General features: G+C 57.1%; 1 protein-coding gene across 4 annotated transcripts; it reads left to right on the forward strand.

Annotated features, from left to right (window-relative positions):
- Positions 1-144: 144 nt before the first annotated feature.
- Positions 145-16,200, forward strand: ZNF787 (zinc finger protein 787). 4 transcript variants are annotated; one of them, XM_039880642.1, is made up of 3 exons: positions 145-381; positions 9,293-9,381; positions 14,985-16,200. In XM_039880642.1, exons 2-3 carry the CDS (start codon positions 9,303-9,305, stop codon positions 16,052-16,054), a joined length of 1,149 nt encoding a protein of 382 aa, XP_039736576.1. In that variant the 5' UTR covers positions 145-381; positions 9,293-9,302; the 3' UTR covers positions 16,055-16,200. The 4 variants fall into 4 exon arrangements, with proteins under 4 accessions (XP_039736576.1, XP_039736578.1, XP_039736577.1 ...); XM_039880644.1 differs by lacking the exon at positions 145-381 and adding an exon at positions 4,177-4,227; XM_039880643.1 differs by lacking the exon at positions 145-381 and adding an exon at positions 8,274-8,690.
- The last annotated feature ends 4,260 nt before the right edge of the window (positions 16,201-20,460 follow it).

Below are 20,460 nucleotides of genomic sequence, written 5' to 3' on the forward strand. Positions count from 1 at the left end.
GCGCCTCCGGTCCGGGGAGGGGGCGGAACTGCTGCCCCTCGGCGCGTGGTGCCATAGAGCGCGGGCGGAGGACCCGCGTCCTAGACGTGCCCGGAAGTGGCTCCCTGGACGCCCACCCGCTCGCACCATAGAGCAGGGGGCCGCGGCTAGGGGGGTCGTGGGCTCGCTTTCCTAGAGCGGCGAGGACGGGGTGGCGGCCGGAGTGGGGGTGGAAAGCGGAGGGGGGAGCGGCGCGGGCGGAAGCGGCCAGGAAGGTCACTTCCGGCCTGGGCGCCCGTCCCCCTGACCCCAGGGTCTGAGTCGCCGCTGCCGCCGCTGCCACCATCGGCGAGGGAGGCGAGAGGAGGAGGAGTGCGGCGCGGTGGCCCCGGGACCGAGGAGGTGAGGGGAGGGCGCGGGGACGGGGGGCGTGCGCCCGGGGCTGGGGGCGCGACTCGGGAGCCGGGCTGCGCATGGGGGGCGGGCGGGGAGGCGGGCGGCTAGCGCGACTGGGTGGTGAGTGCGCGTGCGCGCCGCTGGGGGGGCGTGAGGGCGCGCGGCCCGCAACGCTGGGCTGGGCGGGGCAGGTGGGGGCGCGCCGGGGCCGCGGACGAGCGCGTGCGCGGCGGGGAGCGCGCGTACGCCCCGCATGAGGCTCGGTCCTGGGGCTCGGTTCGGGGTGGGGCCGCTGAGTTCCCCGGCCTCCCCCGCCGGTCGTGGCCGGAAGTGGTGGCAACTCCTGGGGGAAGTTGAGGCTCCGGTGGGGGAAGGGACCACTCGGGCCGAGTCCGCCTGACCGGAAGCGGCGGCCCCGGGGGGCCTGTCCAAGGCCCAGCCTGCCCCTCACTCCCTCCCCTTTACAAAACAGCGGGCCCGTTGCTGCCCCGGGCGGGCCGCGTGCGCTCTTTGATCCAGGCGGTAATTACCGGCATTCCAGCGGCAGAGGCTCATTCATTCGCCCGGGCGGACAGGGGCAGGAAACGCGTGCGCCCAGGGGAAAGCAACTGGGCCAAGGTCAGGCCTCGGGTGCCCCACGGTTCAGGACGAAAACGGGGACCGGGCCCGCTGGCTACCCCCGAGGCCTCCCAGGCGCCAAACCGCGCCCTTGTACCCCACCCCCTTCACTCCCTGCGACAAAGGGGAACATCCCAGTTCGTGGAGATGAGTGCCCTTCGGACCCGTGAGGTCCTGCATGCTCAGGATGGCGTGATAGACAGAAAGGTGACCCACAGGCGCCAGAGCAGGCAGCGAGTGTGGACTAGGCTCTCCCAGTACTGGGCACCAAAGATGGGGGTCTGGAGCAGTAGCATAGACGCGCATTCGGAAACGGCTTCCGCCGGGACCAGGACCGGCATGGAGAGGGCCAGGGGCTGTGAGAGCTCAGGGAGGGCGCCCATCTGGCCAGTCCAGAGGACAGTCAGAGTTAGGGAGGGAGTGACTTGGCCGGTGTTTTCCTGTTTCCTGGTGCCAGGTCCCTAGTTGGGCAACTGCAGAGGATCCAGCTGGGAGGCAGGTCTGTCCTGGCTCGCGGAAGCACAGTTGCTGTTGATCCTGGCTTACGTCCTCCCTAAGACTGTAAGCCTCTTTGCTAAATGCAGCTGGCGCTTGCCTGCTGCCACTACTGCGGCCCCTCGGCCCTCAGCCCCAGAGTACATTCAGATCAGGTTCCTCCTTGTGTTAGCTCATGTCTTTGCCCTTTTCCTTCTGGAAGCCTTCCAGGCCTAACCCTCACCCCCACCCTTGTGGAGCTGAAGAATGACAGTGCCTGGCCCACAAATGGCACTACTGCCTGTTAGCTGAGAGCTCTGGGATCACCCAGATCTGGATTCGAACCTCAGCTCCACTGCTCATACTGTTGTGACTTTAGATAGTGGCTTTAACTTTGGATTCCACTGGGTAAAATGAGTGAGATGCCAGTGTTGAGCTTGGTAGGAAGGCTTGTGGTGCTTTCCTTTCAGAACCAGGAAGGGATGTGTACAGTGTGTGGAAAGGGCTCAGGAGACAGGTGTTCCTAGGCCTCCCTCAGTCTCTCTCCTCTAGCACCATGACCTTGGACCTGTTAGCTCCCCTTTCCCATGCTCGGTGTCCTCTTTGTCCCCTCAGGTGAAGAGTGCAGTCCACCACTCACTGAATCAGCCTTGTCCAGTGCTGGGCACATGGATACAGTTCCCTGCTGTGGGGTAGGAGAGGAGGGTCAGTTGGCACACATTTCTTGAGATTTCCCTGGGCCAGATACAGATTGGGTGATGCTGGGTGGCATTTCCTTTCCTGGAGCAATTCACAGGCCTGTGGGGAGATACACACACAGAAGCACCAGGCAGAGGGATGGGGTTGCAGGATAGCCCCCAAGAGTTGTAAGAGCTATAGGTCATGGAAGGATGTCTGGGTGTAGTGGCATGTCCTGAGTCTCAAAGGACAGAGAGGAATTGGCCAAGAGGACTCTGGACTCCAGGGAGGACAGTGGCGAGCTCTGGGCAGGCAATGGCAAAGGTCTGGCTATGGCCTCTAGCGACTGCTTGGCTGCCTGGGATCATTGGTTGTCACTGCTGAGCACTCAGCTTTCAGGATACCTGTGCTCAGATGCATCTCACAGCCCCTAATTTGGCTTGTTCCTTCTCAGTTTTGCCTGAGGCCTCCAGAGGTCAGCTGTGGCCCTAACCTCCTGGTGGAGGCTCACTGCAGATGTAACTACATGTGCTGAGTACTCGGCAGGTGCTTGCCCTGTGCCCTTGCACTCACTCTCCTAAGCCCTGGACGCCCTGGGGTGGAGGTGGCACTCCCATTTTAGGGAGATGGGAATGAGCCCCAGATCCCACAGCAGTGTCTAAGCAAGGGTTCGGCATGTGATTCTAGAATTTGGACATTTACCTTAATGCTGCCGTCTCTGGTGACTTGTTTCTCTTGGCCAAGGCTGGGGTCTGGGAAGACAGAGGCTGTTCTTAGGCCTCTTAGGCATCAGTCATTGGGCTGGGGTCCCTGGGCTCATCTGATGGGGCACAGGGCTGCTGGCTGGCTCTGGGGACTCTGAGACCCAACCTTTCATTTCAGGTGTGATTTTCATAGGTGGCTGGGACGCGGGTGGCAGGAGGGGGAGTTGGGGCTATTGTAGGAACACAGAGCCTTGGGGCTTCCTGGTTCTGTCTGCCCAGCCTGTGGGTTCACAGAGCACTGTCTTCTCCCCTGTGGCCTTGTAGTGGGTGATGCAGGGGACCCAGAGAAGTGTCAGGTGTGGTCCTGGCGTTCACGCCCAGGCCAGGGGCAGGTCAGTCCAAGCATCATAGGTTCTTGGGGCAGCTGTGTGGGTGTCTCTGCTGGGGCAAGTCCCTGTCCTCTTGGAGCTTGGGTAGGGATGGGGGGGCCTCACCAGGTTGTAGGACTCACCTGTAATAATGGGGGCTATAGGGAGCAAGTGCCAGTGTGCAGGAGTGAGAGGAGAAAGGCCACCTTGGAGTCTGGCCAACCCAGTTTGTCCTGGTCTTGCTGCTCTGGCTGTGTGACGTTGGGTTGGCTAATGAGCTGGCCTGAGGCCCGGCATCAGGGTCTAACAGTCCTGGTCAGTGTCCTAATGGCACAAGCAACTTATTGGGTACCTGGTTCCTCGTTAAGCACCTCACATGCACTGTCTCACTGATCTTGACACCGGGGAGGAGGAGGGGAAGTGCCTTGCCCAAGGTAATGTGGCTGGTGGAGTTCCTGGGAGAGGTGGCCCTTCGTCCCCGGGTGGTGTTTGGGTCAAGACTCTGTGCCCACAGTGCCCTGTGTCTGGGATCTTTGATGTAACTCTGCTTGACAAATGCATTCTGCTACTTGAGAGGACAGTTGAATTGAGGGAGGGAGAAGTCTAGAAGGCTTCCTGGCGGAGGTGCTCTTTTCCCTGGTCTGCAGCACACCTACAGGGAGGAGATGGGTGAGGTGGCAGGAAGTGGGAGACTCACACCCACCCAGAGAATGAGGGGTCCGGCCCATCAGCCCGATTGAGGGGCGACAGCTGTAAGGTGGCCAGTGAGCTCGATCTTTTTTATTTTTTTGGCCCAAAGAACATTTTTGTTTGTTTAAATCAGCGGTCCCCAACCTTTTTGGCACCAGGGACTGGTGCTCCCGTGAGAATCTAATGCCTGATGATCTGATGAAGAGCTGAGGCAGTGATGCTAGCGCTGGAGATCGACTACAAATACAGATGAAGTTTCACTCGCTTACCTGCCGCTCACCTCCTGCTGTGCAGCCCTGTTCCTAACAGGCCATAGACAGGTACTGATCAGCAGCACAGGGGTTGGGGGCCCCTGATTTAAACAATTACCAACATTTAAGAATCAGGAGCATCCACAGGCATTAGAAGGGCTGGGAACATAATGGTGGCCTGTGGCCCAGGTCGGGGGTGGAGGGGTGGTGGCTGTTTTGCTCCCGCCACTCCCAGGGGGGCCAGCGCCTCAACAGTAGGTCAGGGTGCTAGGAATTCTAGAAACTTTTCTCTTGCGGAGAAGGTGGGGAGTGGTGACTGGGGCCACACATGTCTACCCTGGCTTTGCTTGTTTTCTGGGCTGAGGAGGCTAGAAGATGGGAGTAGGGGTGCTGATCTGAGGATGTGGGGAGGGTGACTGGAAGTGAGAGGGGGTCCTGGGAGACTAGGTGGGGAGCTGCTGCAGTGGTCCTGGTGTGTGTGTGGGGGGAACGACTGCGGCCCCAAGGGACTTCTGGGCACAGCTCTGTCTAAACACATGGGGAGCTGAGTGAGACGCAGGGCACGGCCTAGGGAGACACTGCTATCAGGTGACTCTAGTCGGGGTGGGGGATCTAAGCAGACCAGCTATCCTGGGAGAAACAGAAAAAGTTCCAAAGAGGGCTCCCCTCTGAAATGGAGTATGTGAGATCCCCATGGAGTGGCAGAGACCACAGGTGAGGGCCTGCAAAAGGTGGAGCTAGGGCAGGATGGGTCAGGCCTGGACTGAGGGGAAGCTGCTCACAGAAAGGGGAAGGAGAGAGGGGCTGGCCAGGAGGGTGGAGGGCTTTTGTCAGCAACCCTGTGGGACTACTCGGGGGAGGGTCTGGCTGTTGGCGGCACCAGCTGGGCTGAAGAGGGATCGGGGGCCCAGGTGGTCTCTGTTGAGTCAGCAGGTTGTGAGCTCCAGCTTGCCAGCCTGCAGGGAGCTTGTGTGGGCAGACCAGCCCCTGAGGGAGGAAATGAGGAAGACTTCTGGACGGTGGGGGTGCCGGGAAGGAAGTTGGCCCTGCCATGTGGTGTGGGGTGGTCTGGGTTGCCAGGGAGGTGACATTTGAGTGGACCCTTGAAAGGCCAGCAGCCCAGGCAGGCGGAGGACTGTGGTGAGGCTTTCTAGAGGAGGTAGGCAGTGGTCAGTAGGGGTGAGGGGCCAGGGGCAGGGTTTGGATTTTGGCCTCAGTGCAGCAGGCATGTGCAGTGGGTGGCTTAGGTAGGGACAAAGCTTTCCTTAAGCAGCCAGCGGCATAATAGAGATGTAGGCCCCCAACTGCTCAGTCCACTGGCATGGATGTACTTCATGGTGTCAGTGTGTCCACAGGCAGGTGTGACTGTCAGTGCGCTGCTCTTAGGACATTTCCGTGATCCCGAAAAGCAACTGTACCCAGTCCCACCCTGGGGACTGTAAGTTATGTTCTCTCTGGACTTGCTGTCCTGGACCCTTTGTGCAGGTGGACCACACTACGTGGTCTTTCCTTGGCTTGTTCACTGATAGTGACATCCACGCCCACCCGTGACACAGCCTCACTGCTTCCTTCCTCTGGTGAGGCGCCTTCAGCGTGTGGCTATTACAGTTTGTGCCTCAGTGTGTCTGCTGGTGGGCATTTGGCGGCTCCACCTTTTGGCTGTTGTGCTTTATGTGTCTGTGCGACGTGTGTACAAGTTTTTGTGTGGCCGTGTGTTTTCATTTCTCTTGGGTAGGACCTGGAAGTGGGGTTGCCGCTGGCTGCGGGAGGATTAGGAGCTGGCTGCAGAAGAAAGAGCAGGGGTGCTGAGGGGTCCAGAGGAGGCGGGTGGGATCTGATAACAGTAATTTGTCTGCAGCATGACCACTGCTGGGCCTTTTCGGCTGCACACTAATTGGATCATTCAAGAGCTCGGATCTGGGTGCGCAGAGAGTGGGGTCCAGCAGGGTGAGGACATGGCTGTATGGCAGTCAGCACTGCGGTGGGGCTTTTGAGCTGTCAGCTGAGAAGTGGAAGAGCGGGGTGGGGAGGTCTGGGGAGGTCTCAGGGTAGGACCCACTCTCAGCTGCACAGGTTTTCTGACACTACATCTGGAATGGCCCAGGCCTGCTCCAGGGCTCTGGGGATCTTGCCCTGTAGGGAGCTGCAGGCCTGCAACCCGTGTCGGGGCTGCACAAGCCACAACCCTGGTGTCCTGTCTGCACTCAGCCCCTAGGTGAGAGGGGCTACAACCTGGGCTCTGAGACCCTGGGGCACCACGGGCCTCAGCGGCCATGTGTATATGAGCCGGGGAGGAAGGACCTGAGTCAGGCTGCTGGACTCCCTCTTCGACACTTGGGAGGGCCCTGCAGTGCCCACCAGGTCCCTGTATGCAGAGGCTGGCGTGTGTGCAAGGCATTAGAGTATGCAGGCAGAAGCGTTCTAGCTGTTGGGCAGGTTCAGTGGGTGGGCCTCGCATGCGGACTCAGACGCATGCACACTGTGTGTGGGGATGTCCCGTCTCCTGTGTTGGCTCAGGGCTCCTGGCAGGGACTGAGAAGCTGATTAGAGAAGTCTAAAAGCTGTGTGTCTGCAGACACGAGGACTCACAGAAGTGACCAGGCCTGCCTGCTCGCACAGCAAGTGACAGTGGCAGGTGGTTGTCGCACCCGGGGCACTAGAGGAGGAGAGACCGTTGAACGGGATCTTTCCCTCCCTCGACCCTCGTGTCTGAATCAAGCCCATTGCTACCCTGTGTGGGGGAAGGGGGTTAGGCACCTTCACGCAGGGGTTTCATCTGCTTCAGCAAGAGAGGGAGTGGTGTGCCCTGCCATACCTGTTGGTGCCCTGAGCTCAAGATAACATGGCAAAGTGGCCTGATGTCCTCTCAAGACCAGCCCTACTGCCGCATTCTCCCCTCAGTCTTCCTGGCTCTTCCCACCGTGGAAAGTGTGTGTATATGTGCATGTGTATGCGTGCAGGCATGTGTGTTTCTTTGTTGGTTCCCCCTCTGATGTCTCCTGGGCAGTGGGGCTCCTGGCTGCTGCGAGCACCTGCTGACCCATGGGGGTGCTTTGGCATGTGCATGGGCAGTGGGACAGAGCCCTCCTGCTGCCTGGCCCAGGACTTCCCAGAGCCCCGGGTTTGCTGGGCTGGCCATGCCCTCCCTGCAGGAAGCTGAGCCTGCAGCTTCAGGCTCAAATGGGACAACCCATCTGCTATGACTTTACACACCAGTTGTCCAGAGGAGCAGGCTAACCACCTGGCAGACAAGTTTGGACAGAGACGAAGGCAGAGGAGCAGTCTCTTCCTCCATGGCGCTTGGCTTTTTTCAGTGTCATCACAGGACTCTATACAGCATTTTAGTCTATTTACTTTTTAATTTGACACACAACACACTGTAAAATTCATCTCTTTAATTATAGTATACAGCTTGGTGGTTAATGTATTCACAAATTTATTCACCACCGTCTGGTTTCAGATGCTTTCATTACTCCAAAACACCTAGGAGCGGTCACACACACAAACATACTGCCCAGGAGCAGCCCCTCAGCCGTGCCCCTGACAGTCTCTTATCTCTCTCTGATCCTCTCTGTGTGGCCCTTTGTGACTGGCCCCTTTCACAGAGCCTTTGAGTTGTCTCTGATTTTCCTGCTATGAGTGACACTGCTGAGAAAATTCGTGTGCGTTTTGTGTGGACGTGTGTTTTATTTTGGGTGCACGACTCAAGTGGCATCACTGGGTCACCTGCTAACCGCCTCTCATCTAAGAAACCGCCAAGCTGGTATTCCACAGAGCTGCTGCCCTGGTTTCCACACCCTGCGATTGTCCCATTGTGATGTGTAGTCTTTGTGGCCTTCAAAAAAAAAGTCAACTTGTGGTCTTTTTTCCCTTACTATAGAAGTGGTTATCTATTATCATAAAAAAAAAATTAGGAAAATGAAGATAAAAAAGTTACAGTCACTTTTTTTGTTATCCAGGGGCGGCCACTGGCTGTTGTTTCTGAGACTGTGACACCCTTGGGCCGTGTCCACTTGATGTCCTTTCATGTTCCTCCACGGTGCTGACGTCGTCTTTTCAGTTTTCCCTGCTCTCATTCTTGCTGTGATGAACTTTTTTTTTTTTTTTAACTGCAGGAAGCATTTTTTTAGGTTTGGATTTTCCCTTCAGTTGAGCTGCAGGAGTGGGGTCATCAGGCAGGGGCCACCTTGCGATTGTGCCTGTGTCACCTGGACTGTGCAGGTTCACTGCCCTGGCCAACCATGTTACAGGTGCCAGACACTGAGCAGGTCCCCAGGGGACTCGGGGTGAGGGTGGGGGACTGGGAAGCTTCTCTGAGGGCAGAGCCCCTGCAAGCCCAGAGGGAGAGAGCTGCAGGCAGGCGCATCCCTTGCTCTACAGGTTGTGAGCTGAGCGGCTGAGCAGGACAGTGCCCTCATGTCCTGGCACCACCCGAGCTGAGTGACCCAGCTGCCCTGCCCGGTTGCTATTTTCCAGGGGTCCTTGCTGCGTCTCTGAGCCCCAGTTTCCCCATCTGTAAAGCAAGTGTGATGGTGCCTACCTCAGAGGACCCTGCATTTCAGGAGAGTCTGCCCACATGTGGCCTCAGCTGGCCATATGGCCGGCTGGGGTCTGCCAGTGTCCCTGCCCTTACACTTCTCAGGCCGTCGCTGGGGCGCCACCTTTTCAGAGACCCTCCCAGGCCTCCCTAACCTTCCTTTTGTGCCGTGAGCTGTGAGGTGGGACTGGTCTCTGCTGGTCGCAGTGGTGCTCCTGGTACTGCAAGACTTGGGATGTGAGGGTGCACAAAAGGGCCAGGCCTGCATGCTGTGGGGTCCTCACACATGTTGGACAGTGGGCTGTCCCTGAGGTGGATTGGTGCTTTTGGGCGCAGCCCCTGCACAGTGGCTGCAGCCTGTGAGCCATCCCCCCAACCCCCATGGTTGTGTTTTGGGCTGGTCCTCTGTCCAGTGGGGGAAGAGGGCCATCCTTCCACCATCCCTCAGGAAACTGCTGCCCTGCGCCATCTGTCTGCGGGCTGAGCTGGGCACTGCAGGGTGGTGGTGATCGGGCCACCACATGCCCACCCTCCCAGTCCTTACGTTTGTTGGGCCTCCTATAAACTCTGTCCTTTCGTCCCATCCCCTTCTAACAGGGACCCACACATGGAGCTGCGGGAAGAGGCCTGGTCTCCGGGGCCACTGGATTCCGAAGACCAGCAGATGGCCAGTCATGAGAACCCAGGTGAGATGGCCTCGGGTGGTCCTCATCTGACCGTGTCCTCCCTTGGCTCCTTTTGCCTCCCCTCCTGTGGCTCTGGGACTGCCTATCCTTCCTCCAGAGGCTCTGGTCACTGCTAGCTTGAGCTTGGCCTTGGCCTTGCTGCCTCCAGGGCTGGGGAGTCTCCAAGTTTCCTTCCAGCTGCATGTCCCTGGGGGCCCAAGGGGCCACTTTGTTGAGGGTGCCCCTGTTTCCTGTGTCTCATGGCCCAGCTCCTGCTCCCAGCATCCTGGGCAGAGGCCCTGCCCCGTTCTAGGTGGTCTCTTGATTCTCCCAGGCAGGAGACGCTTTAGACCAGGGGTGTCAAAACCAAATCTAGCAGGCTGGGATGCAACGGGGTGCGATGAGCCAAGACATGTGGGAATGACAGGACCACAGAGGGGGCTGGGCTGGCTGTCGGGGAAGCTGGGCATCTGGGCTTTCATAGAAAGTCTTTGAGCGCGGACAGTATATTCTCTTGAATAAAGCCCAATAGAACTCATCCCTCAGCAGCTGTGCTGCCTATTTCTAGAGCTTTTACGCAGGGTACCCGAGAAATAAAGTGTGGACTTTTTTTGTGCTGTTGATGCGTCTTCATGCTGGCATCATGCTGGCACTGTCTTCAGTGTTTCTTATCGTGAAGGGCCAGAGTGGAATATTGTCGGCTTTGCAGGCCAGAGGTCCTTGCCATTCAAAGCAGCCATTGATGGTCAGGAAAGGAACGGGCCTGACCATGTACCAATAAAACTTCATTCACAAGACAGGCACTGAGTTTGCCACCCCTGTGTTATCCCAGACAAAGGCAATGAGGCCCTGGAGAAAGTTGGGTGGCTTGTGATTCTAAGATCCACCAAGGGAGAGTGAAGAGCAGCTTCCCAACAGCAGGGCCAGGTGACCCTGGTGGCAGGGAGGCCAGGGGACTTAGGACTGAGTGCTGGCACAGACTCTCCCCACCCCCAGCGGTGAGCACCCACCACCCATCCTTCCCAATTTTGTCCCAGGAGTTGTACTCTCCTCCTTCCTGTCATAGGACCTTGGCTTTGTTGTCTTTTAAAATTAACTTGGAACTCTGGTTTATTATGGAAATTTCAAACATAAATTAAATGGTGTAAGAACTCCGTTTCCAGCCTTCCCAGCTTCAGCAGTTGGCAGCACTTGGCCAGTCTTATTTCACCATTTGTGCCCCTAGTTCTGTGGGGTTTTTTTTTTCCTGTAGGATTTTAAAGAAAATCAGACATTGTATCATTTCACTCATAATTCTCCAACAGATAAGGACTCAAAAAAAATACAACTACAAAATGTATACCTAACAAAATGTTTCTGCTTAATATCGTCTAGTATCTAGTCTGTGTTACAATCTCCAAAATTGTCTCCAAAACATATGTTTGCCTTGCAGTAAATTTTTTATGTCATCAAGTCATTGTCTTTATAAAACACGTAAAAAGCACAGGTGGGTTGTCCCCCTTGTCCAGCCCCGTACTCAACCTGTTGTCCCCCACTGAGAGTCTGATGGAAACCTGTGCTGAGGTGCCACCACCTTGCACGTCTCCTTAGCTGGTAAGCCATGTGGCCTAGATGCCTCCAGGTGCTGTACGTCTGTCCCTTTGTCCCGGGCCTGCCACATTTGAGGCTCCTGTGATGACACAATGCTGGGCTGATATCCCTGGGAAGCAGCAGAGCTTGGCCCAGTATAGCTCCCTGGTCTGTTTCCGGAAGTTTTCCTCTGGCCTGTCATGAGGGGCATGGTGTCTTGGGTCAGGGCAGACACCTGGAAGGGGCATGTGCAGTGGACAGGCTGGGCTCCCATCCCAACACAGGGAGCAGCCTGGCCCCTCCACCGCTGCCGCATCCCTGGCTAAAGACATTTGGGTCATTGTGTGCGGCTCTTGGTGGCCCCGCAGGGAGGACTGGACAAATGGAAGGAGGGAAGACGGCTTGTGGAGAAGAGGAGGCAGTGCTCTGAGCCCTAGTGGGTGGAGCGGAGCTGAGGGACTGCCAGTAGGGCACAGACGCCCTTCCAGGTGCCAAGTTTCTGTGTCAGACCAGGTGTAGGCTATAGCCTGGAGAAGAAGGTAGGCAGGTGCCCAGCCCAGACTCATAGCTGCAGCAGGACAACCCTTGTGCACCCTGGCGCGAGGCCTGGGACACCATCTGGAGCCTCCTGCGCTGGCCTGCGCAGCCTGAGCCACGCCACCCTGTGCATCTCATCTCAAAATAGATTTCAAGTAAGGCTAGTTCACCTGCCAGGCTCCAGTTGATGTCTGAAACTCGGATCACCAGTGGCACTGACCTCCCTGCTGTCCCTGCATCTATCCGTGTCGTCCACTCTTATCCACAGCTGCCAGTATGAGCCGCTTTAATTGGAGGCATGGTCCTGGCTCGCCTGCAGTGGTGCCCATGCCCTGTACTGCTCACCTGGCCTGCAGCCATCTGGCACAGTGTCCCTAGCACAGATGTGGGAGCCCAAACTTACTCAGTGTCACAAAGGGGATTCCAGCAAAGACCCCCTCTCTGGGGAGGCCCATCTGGTGGGGTCAGCGCAGGCCTCACTGAGGGAGGGGCTGCCTGCTGGAGGGGACATGTGACAGGATGCAGAGGCCAGTGGCCCCACAGGGAGCTTGAGGAAGGAGATGAGGCAGTGTGTTGGACCTGCAGGGATCCTCTCAGCTGCCCAAAGAACCCACTGAATAGTGGCTTCAACCAAACGGATATTGGATGGCTGGGTAGCTGCTGGAGGTGGGTGGTTCTGTGTGGTTAAGTCAGCTGTCTCTCCATGAACCACACTGGTCCAGGCCCTGTTGGCCTCTGCCATCCTGAGGTGGTGCCCCAGCTGCCTCCACCTCCCACCACCTCCCTCTACCTCCCTCCTAGGAAGCAACCAGAAGCGGGAGGACAGGAAGGGCCTAGGGAGGGGGCAGGGCCTGCTTTTCGCATCTCCCTCCCTCAGCCCCCAGCGTGTGTCTCACTGGTCATATCAGGACACATGACAGGGAGGTGGCCTTGGTGTCACCAAGTTTACCCCCCAACCTGCTTGGGCCTTTCTGGCCAGGAAGAAAGGGGACTGACTGCGCAGGCCCCAGCAGCGCCCCCACATAGAGAAAGGTTCTGCGGGGCCTCAGGAGAGCGTTGGTAGCTTCTGTAGCCATTGTGATGGACGCTGAACCCAGGGCCTGTTGTCCTTCCTTGGAAGCGGCCAGCCACTCATGAGCTGTGGGTACCCTCTCCCCAGGCCAGAGCCTTTTTTGGCCCAAGGCTCCTTCCTCAAGACCAGTGGCTTCGCAGTTTCGGCATTCTTGGAGACCGTGGTCAAGGACGTGGGCCTGGTGGATGCCAGTATAAGGTGTCTGAAGTTTTCAGCCCTCCGTTCCCAGAATTTTGAACCATCCCACCTTGATGACAAGAAGGTACCTTGAGAGACATGGCAGAGTGGACACTGTCCATCATCTGGAGCAGGCCCCGGCCCTCTCTGTTCTGGTGCACTGGCCCTGGAACTCCAACGTGTGTTCCTCTTGCTGTCATTGAGGCCCGAAGTCATTCACATGGTCACATCCCAGCCAGCCGTGTGTTCACATGAGACTGAGTAGAAGTTTGCAGGACAGTCCTCATGCATGGAGCATGTGCAGCGTTTTCTGCTCCCACTAAATGGAGTCGGCCCACTGCTGGCTGTTACCTGCAGTGACGCTACTGTGGCACCGTGCTGCCCTGTTCAGTGACCAAGACTGAGAGGGACTAAGGCAGAGTTTCCTCTTGATGAGATCGGTATACCCAGGGCGTTTGGGAAGCCTCAGGCATGTCATTTTCCCCCGCATGGGAACACTGGTGGAGTGAGTGTCCACATTCCCTGAGCGGATGCTGTGAGCAGTGGCCCACGTGCTATGTAGGCTCTTCCAGGCAGGAATTGTCACCACAGCCTGAGGGGTCAAGATGTTGGGCAGAGGCTACCGGGTACCACTGAGGGGGTCAGCAGCAAGGACGGCAGACCCGGGGTCCAGGGCTGGGTGGTGGTTCTGGGCCTGCTGCCACCAGGCCCCTTCTGGTCCAGTCTGGAGAAGTTGGGGGGTGGGGCGGGCACATCCAGGCCCATCTTGGGGCCTCAGATACAGGTGTTCAGAAAGAAGCGATCCAAAAAGTGAATAAACAAAAGACGTCCTGATTCTGAGGATGGAGCTCTCCTCACAAGAAATGTCTACTGATGTCTTGGAAAACACCCCCTGGGTGGCCGATGTCAGTTCATCTTTGTGATCCAGTGTGCTTTGGAATCCTCCAAGGTCACCTGGGACACCGCATCTGAGCTGGGATGGGGAATCCCTTGACCTCTGCAGACCCCTCACAAAACGGCAACCATTTGTCAGACTCATCTCCCTTGGGCCATGCTGATGATGACATACCTCAGGTGTGAAGATGACCCCCCATGTGCCGAAAATACAGTTGCATGGGGACAAACCAGCGGCCACATGTCTGTGATACCAGTGCCCTCTGTACATCACAGTCCTCACATGTTCACCCACATTGTCTCGGGACAGTGTTGGTGCTTTGTGCCCTGCTGTGTGTGGTGTTGAAACACAGGAACCCCTGCAGCCCACGTGGAGCTTAAGGTCTCGTGAGGAGGGAGCCAGGGAGCATTGCTAGAGATTTGGGATTTAGGCTGAGAAGAAACCTGAGGGGAGCTCCTGGGAGCAGGGCTGGGGCAGGGCCAAAGTGCAGGGCTAGAGGTCGAGGCGCTGTGCCCTCAGACTCTGGGCCCAGGCTTCCTGGGAGAGCAGGGGTTGTGGCAGGAATGCACAGACCAGGGTCCAGGCTGCATGGCTGAGTAAGAGGTGGGCTTGTTTGTCCCAGGACAGTGCAGGGCCAGGCGGGGTGCAAGTGCGTGATAGGTCTCTTTAGGCAGCCAGTCACTGGGGGTGTCCTCAGTTTGCAGATGGCAAGACCAGGGCCCCATTGGGCAGACAGGACCCATAAAACCAGGGACCAGTGTGAGGATGGCTGTGATAGAGGCTACGTTATTTGTGGGGGTGCCCTCCCGGTTAATGGGGCCATGACTCCCATGCTAGCCTGCAGCCCTGTTAACCAGTCCTGTCCCCTTTCTCTCCCTACTCCACCCTGTGGCCAGGATTGTGTCCCAGAGCCCAAATAGGACATCATCACTCCCAGACTTGTACACCTTCGAGATGCTGCTGCCTACTGGCCCTGCGGACTTCTCCCTCTCAGCGAGTTCTCCCCGGAAGCCCTTGCCCCTGCCTGGTGTCCCTACTGTGTCCCAGGCATTGTCCCATGTGGGGAGAAGTCTGCAGGATGAGTAGTGAACAGTTGACTGTTTTGTGAAATGCCAGGGAGTGATGGACTTTGAGGAAATAGGGCGGGTAAGGTGACCAGTTGGACATCTCCAAGGGCCAGGTCCATGCAGAGCAGCGCACTGTCTTGTCCCAGCTGTGGACCTTGTCAGGAGCCTGCGAAGGCACACACACAGGCAGGTTGGAGAGCTGGGTGGAAGCCCCTGGCCCAACCTAGGGCCTGAGATCCATGGACGGGCCCTATTTGGAGCTGTGGCCTCTCTGACACCTGTCCCCTCCCACCTTCTTGCCTTGTAGTGGACATCCTCATCATGGATGACGATGACGTCCCCAGCTGGCCCCCGACCAAGCTGTCCCCGCCTCAGTCGGCACCCCCGGCGGGCCCCCCGCCCCGGCCGCGGCCCCCCGCCCCCTATATTTGCAACGAGTGTGGCAAGAGCTTCAGCCACTGGTCCAAGCTGACTCGGCACCAGCGCACGCACACGGGCGAGCGGCCCAACGCCTGCGCTGACTGCGGCAAGACCTTCTCGCAGAGCTCGCACCTAGTGCAGCACCGGCGCATCCACACCGGCGAGAAGCCCTATGCATGCTCCGAGTGCGGCAAGCGCTTCAGCTGGAGCTCCAACCTCATGCAGCACCAGCGCATCCACACGGGGGAGAAGCCCTACGCCTGCCCCGACTGCGGCCGCAGCTTCACGCAGAGCAAGAGCCTGGCCAAGCACCGGCGCTCTCACAGCGGCCTCAAGCCCTTCGTGTGCCCACGCTGCGGCCGCGGCTTCAGCCAGCCCAAGAGCCTAGCGCGCCATCTGCGGCTGCACCCAGAGCTGTCTGGCCCCGGCGTGGCAGCCAAGGTGCTGGCGGCTAGCGTGCGCCGGGCCAAGGCGCCGGAAGAGGCGGCGGCGGCGGACGGCGAGATCGCCATCCCGGTGGGCGACGGCGACGGCATCATTGTGGTGGGCGCACCAGGCGAGGGGGCTGCGGTGGCCGCAGCCGTGGCGAGCGCTGGGGCCAAGGCACCTGGGCCCCGCTCGCGGCGCGCGCCGGTCCCCAAGCCATACGTGTGCGTGGAGTGTGGGCAGGGCTTTGGGCACGCAGCCGGGCTCCTGGCGCACCAGCGCGCGCAGCATGGGGACGGGCTGGGGGCGGCGGGCGGCGAGGAGCCGGCGCACATCTGCGTGGAGTGCGGCGAGGGCTTCGTTCAGGGCGCGGCGCTCCGCAGACACAAGAAGGTCCACGCTGTGGGAGCGCCCTCGGTCTGCAGCCGCTGCGGACAGAGCTACTACCGGGCCGGCGGGGACGACGGGGACGACGAGGACGAGGCGGCCGGCGGCCTGTGCAGCGAGTGCCGCGGCGGGGAGGCCCGGTAGGGGCGGGGGGGCCCGGGGGGGGCAGGGCCCCTCGGGCTCGGCAGGAGCGACGGCGCAGGACCCCGAGAACGGGAGAAACGGACTTAGGGGGCCATGGCCGGGTGACGACCTCCCTCGCGGCCACAGGTCCGCGCGGTGCGGCTGCCTCGGGGAAGGGCGCTGGGGGTGCTCACCTTGCCTCCAGCCCTTCCCGCACCCTGCCCCTCTGCCCGGCCTACCCCTTCTCGGTTTTCAGCCGAGCCCGAGATAGACGATGCGAACTGGAGACCAAGAGACAGCTGAACCCACGAGCGAAAGAACGTCCCCGCTTTCTCTTTCTCCACCGTTGGAGGTGGCGAGGACTGGGAAGCAGTCGGGCCCTTCCGGTTAGGGGGTGCCCAGAGAAGGAAGAGAGCGGGGTGTCCTTTTTCCTTTTAGAATTTAATTTTAATCGTGCCCACCCGACCCTGCCCACCGTTATTTTTTCCCTTCCCGTGGGTCCCATCCTTTTTTCTTGCCTGAGCTCTTCCTACCTGCCCTGGGTCTGGAGGCGCAGGAGTGCGGTTGCAGAACCAGCCCTGGTTCCAAGTGCGCACCTGGGAGATCGAGGTCGTCTCTATTCCGTGGCCTGGGTGTGGCGGTAGAGAGGTGCGGGGGGCCAATAAATGGCACTAAGATTGTCCCTGTGGTGCGTGGTTCTTGAGGAGGGAGAAGCTAAGTGGAGGGGTACCCACCAGGCAGTGGCTGTGTGGGGGACACCGACCAGGAGCAGGCAGTCAGCTGACAGGTCCATGTCCAGCCTGGGTGCAGACTGGGCTGTTCTGGAATAGTGACCCAATCAGGTCACCTGCAGTGGGTTCTGGGCTGCAGAGGGGTGGTCCTCACGTGTCCAGGCTTAGGAAGTGAGGCTGTGTATTGCTGCTTTTTGAAGGACTCCCACAGTCTGAATAACAGGCCTTACCTGCTTGAGACAGAGGCAGGTGGTTTTACTCCACCAGCCCTGAGGCCCCTCCCTGCATCCAGCTTTTGAAAGACTTAGCCTAGAAATGCACCTATCTCTTCTCACATCCCACTGGCAATGGGGGACAGTGGAGGGGGTCACATTTCCCTGCAGAGGAGGCCGGAAGTGACCCTGGCTGCTACTTCCCAGTGACAAAGCTGCACTGTGGAAGGAGAAAGAGGGACCAGTGGGTAGTCGGCTGTCTCTGCTGCACAGGTCCAACTGTGGGAGTCAGTGGGGGTGGAGGAAGAGCATGAGGGTACTGGCTCTGACCAGTGGCCTCCTGTGTGCCAGGCACTGCTCATGTCCACATGGTTCCATGCAGCCATCACAGCGTCCTGCCAGGTGAGGACTGCTAGTACGTTGTTCATCAGGGTGGGGCCCTCCGATGCCAATCCCAGTTTCCTGGGACCCACAGCCAGAGTCCTGGGGACCCATATCCTTGGTTGTTTGGGATGTCCTATGAATGAGAGAGCTCTGCCAAGGGGTACTTTCAGCCTGGCTGCATGGCTAGGGTTGTGCAGAAGGGGCCTGGAGGAGGGGCGCCACGTTCCCATCACTTCCAAAGGAGGGGTTGACAGAGAAAGTGCTGAAGTTGAGCCTTGAATCTGCCACCTGGCACTCTGTGTTCTTGCAGGCCATGCCCCACCCCCAGGGGGCCTCAGCTCCTCCTCTGGAGAGGCTCAAAACCAAGGTCTGGTGGCCACCTGGCAGGCGGTGGGAGTGGGGCTCAGAGGATATGACTATAGGTCGTAGGTCAGAAAGGCATGTTCTCCAGTGACCATCACCTTGCTTGGAAATTGGTGAGTGCAGTTCAGTTTATTTTGAGATCCCAAGTCACTTTAAAGAAGGGAGGGGTGCAATGTGTTTCCAGAGAGGGCACTGGGACTCAAGGAAGGGGACAACATTGCCCAGTGTTTGTGGGGGCCCTTCTGTCCCCCACAGAACTTGGGGTGCTTGTAGGGGCAGGAGAGAGGGGCCGTGGGAGCTCAGGTGGCAGGACATGCCTGTCACTCAGAAATAGCAGCTGTGTTTCCTGTGCCAGCTGAGATTGGAGCTGGGGGATGGGACAGCGAGAGTCAGCTGTCACACCTGCCTCATCCTTTTCTACCAGGAGGCGGTGGCAGGAGCTGACATCCGGGCAAGAAAAGTTCAGGGCCACTTTCCACTGCCGTGTACAGGCTGTGTGACCCTGGGTGAGTGCACTATCCTTTCTGACCCTTGGGTTTCTCCTCTGTGCACGGATCTTGCTTGTCCTATGTGACCATTTCGAGGGCCAACCCGAGCATCTAAGGGCCTGGTTCTCAGTCCATACAGCTGTTTTATAAAACCCCTAGTGAACCAATCTAAACATATCTGTGGCCCATTTTGGCCTAAGGGCCCAGTGTCCAGTTCTCTCTAGCATTCACTCAAGAGAGTTCTCAGTGGAAACAAACATGAAATACACAAGGTGATAGATGTGCTGAATAACTAGGTGGAGGGAACCCTTTTAGTGTATCTATATGTCAAATCAACCCAAGGGGCACTTTAAACATCTTACGATTTTATTCATTATGCTTCTAATAAAGCTGAAAAAAACACACACAATTAAGATTTTGGAAGCCCACATCGGTAATACTTTCCTGATCTTGAACCAGAATTTTAAATTGGAAGATGTTGCATTAAAAAAGGCGGATTTTTGGCTTTTTTTGGAACAATCAGAAGTCCTGGCAACACTGGGGCTTCATATTGCACAAGGCAGTTGGCTGAGGTGTGTGTGTGTGTGTGTGTGACACCTTTGAAGTCAGAAACATTCCAAACCCAAGGAGAGGGATATCTACTGTTCTCAGTAACAGGATCCTGAAGCAGGGAGTCTTTATGATGGGCAGACCCAATCCATTTTGGGTTTCCTTTTTAGCTGGTAGAGTTGATTCTGGACACCAAGGATTTTGACTCTGGGATACACTCTATTGCAATGAGTAGGAAATGTAGGTTATATGCAAATGCTATGTCATTTTATATAAGTGACTGGAGCACCCACGGATTTGATATTTGCAGAGGGGTGTATGTGTGTCCTGGAACCATTCTGTCTCCCACAGATACTGAGGATGACTGGGTATCTTTGTGTGTGTATGTTTTGTATGTGCATATGTGTCTGCATCTGCATGTGTCTGTTGTTTGTGTGTGTGTTTATGTGTGAGAATCCACTCATCTTTTTCCTTTCACTTTCCAAAGAGGTTGTGGGTGGGAGGGATTGTTTCTGGCGTCACCCACTTTGCCTCTTGTCCCGCCTGGACGAACAGTCTGCCCGCCCCGTCCTGGCCTCCCCATACCACCCGCAGGCCTTTCAGCACCGCGGACAGAGCCTGACTCCTAGGTCTCGGTGACAGCGTTCAGCGTCAGCCCTGCATCACATAAGGCTCCCACCCATGTCATGAGGAGGCATCATCCCTGTTTCGCAGATAAGGAGATGGGCTTATATGAGGTGGGTATTCCCCCAGGCTCCCAGCTACTAAGTAGCAGAGCTTTCAAGTCTGAATCAGAGACACCCACGGTCGTGTTGGCCTACAACTCATGGAGTGCTTGTGGCTGGATGTGGCAATGAGCTGGCAAAGCAAACGAACTGTTTCAGTGGATAAAGTCATTACAACGGACGGGGGCTGTGACATGGGAATTTGGGTCAGGAATTGATGGGTTTGGTCACAAATAAAGACTTTCTAAAGAAATAGTTGGAGGAAAAGACTGCTTACTGAGACTAATACTGATTCCCAGATTTCTCATTCCTTCCCCTACATTATTCTTTGAGATTCTCTGTGAATATACAAGTGCCTTTTAAAATTAATCTATCAAATAGGAGCATATCATGTGTACTGTTCTGCCATGTGTATCTGCATTTGTTCCTATCATCTATGTATCTCTCCTTGTATCTATTTATGTATCTATGTTTGTCTATCTTTATATCTATCCTTGTACTTATTTATCTGTCTTTGTATCTATTTTTGTATCTATTTATTATCTATCTATACATATGTGTGTCTACCTACCTATCTATCATCTATCCATATCCATCCAAGATTGTTCCAGAGAGTACCATATACATCATCTTATTTCCTTTAATATTTTCCAAACATTTCACTGTGGGTACAACGTTTTACTTACCTAGGCCCAGTCTGATGCACAGATAATGGTTTTCTGCCTTCTGCAACTATAACAAGGCTACAGAAAAAGGTCTTCATTCTTATCCTGGCGTTCAGGGGCTGCACAAATGGGAGTGTGCATTTGTATTCTGACAGAGAAAGCCTCTCCACAGACACCAAGAGTGTATGAAGTGTTTCCGCCTCCCCTCCCCAGTGAGGGGACATACAAATGAGGGTGTCGAGGTGGCCACTATCTTGAGAGCCTCTGGGAAGGGAGATATGATTCGATGTGCACCTACTCTGCATCTGGC

Source organism: Pteropus medius, unplaced genomic scaffold (genome assembly GCF_902729225.1).
Source record: "Pteropus medius unplaced genomic scaffold, Ma_sr-lr_union100, whole genome shotgun sequence".
Classification (NCBI taxonomy): Eukaryota; Metazoa; Chordata; class Mammalia; order Chiroptera; family Pteropodidae; genus Pteropus; species Pteropus medius.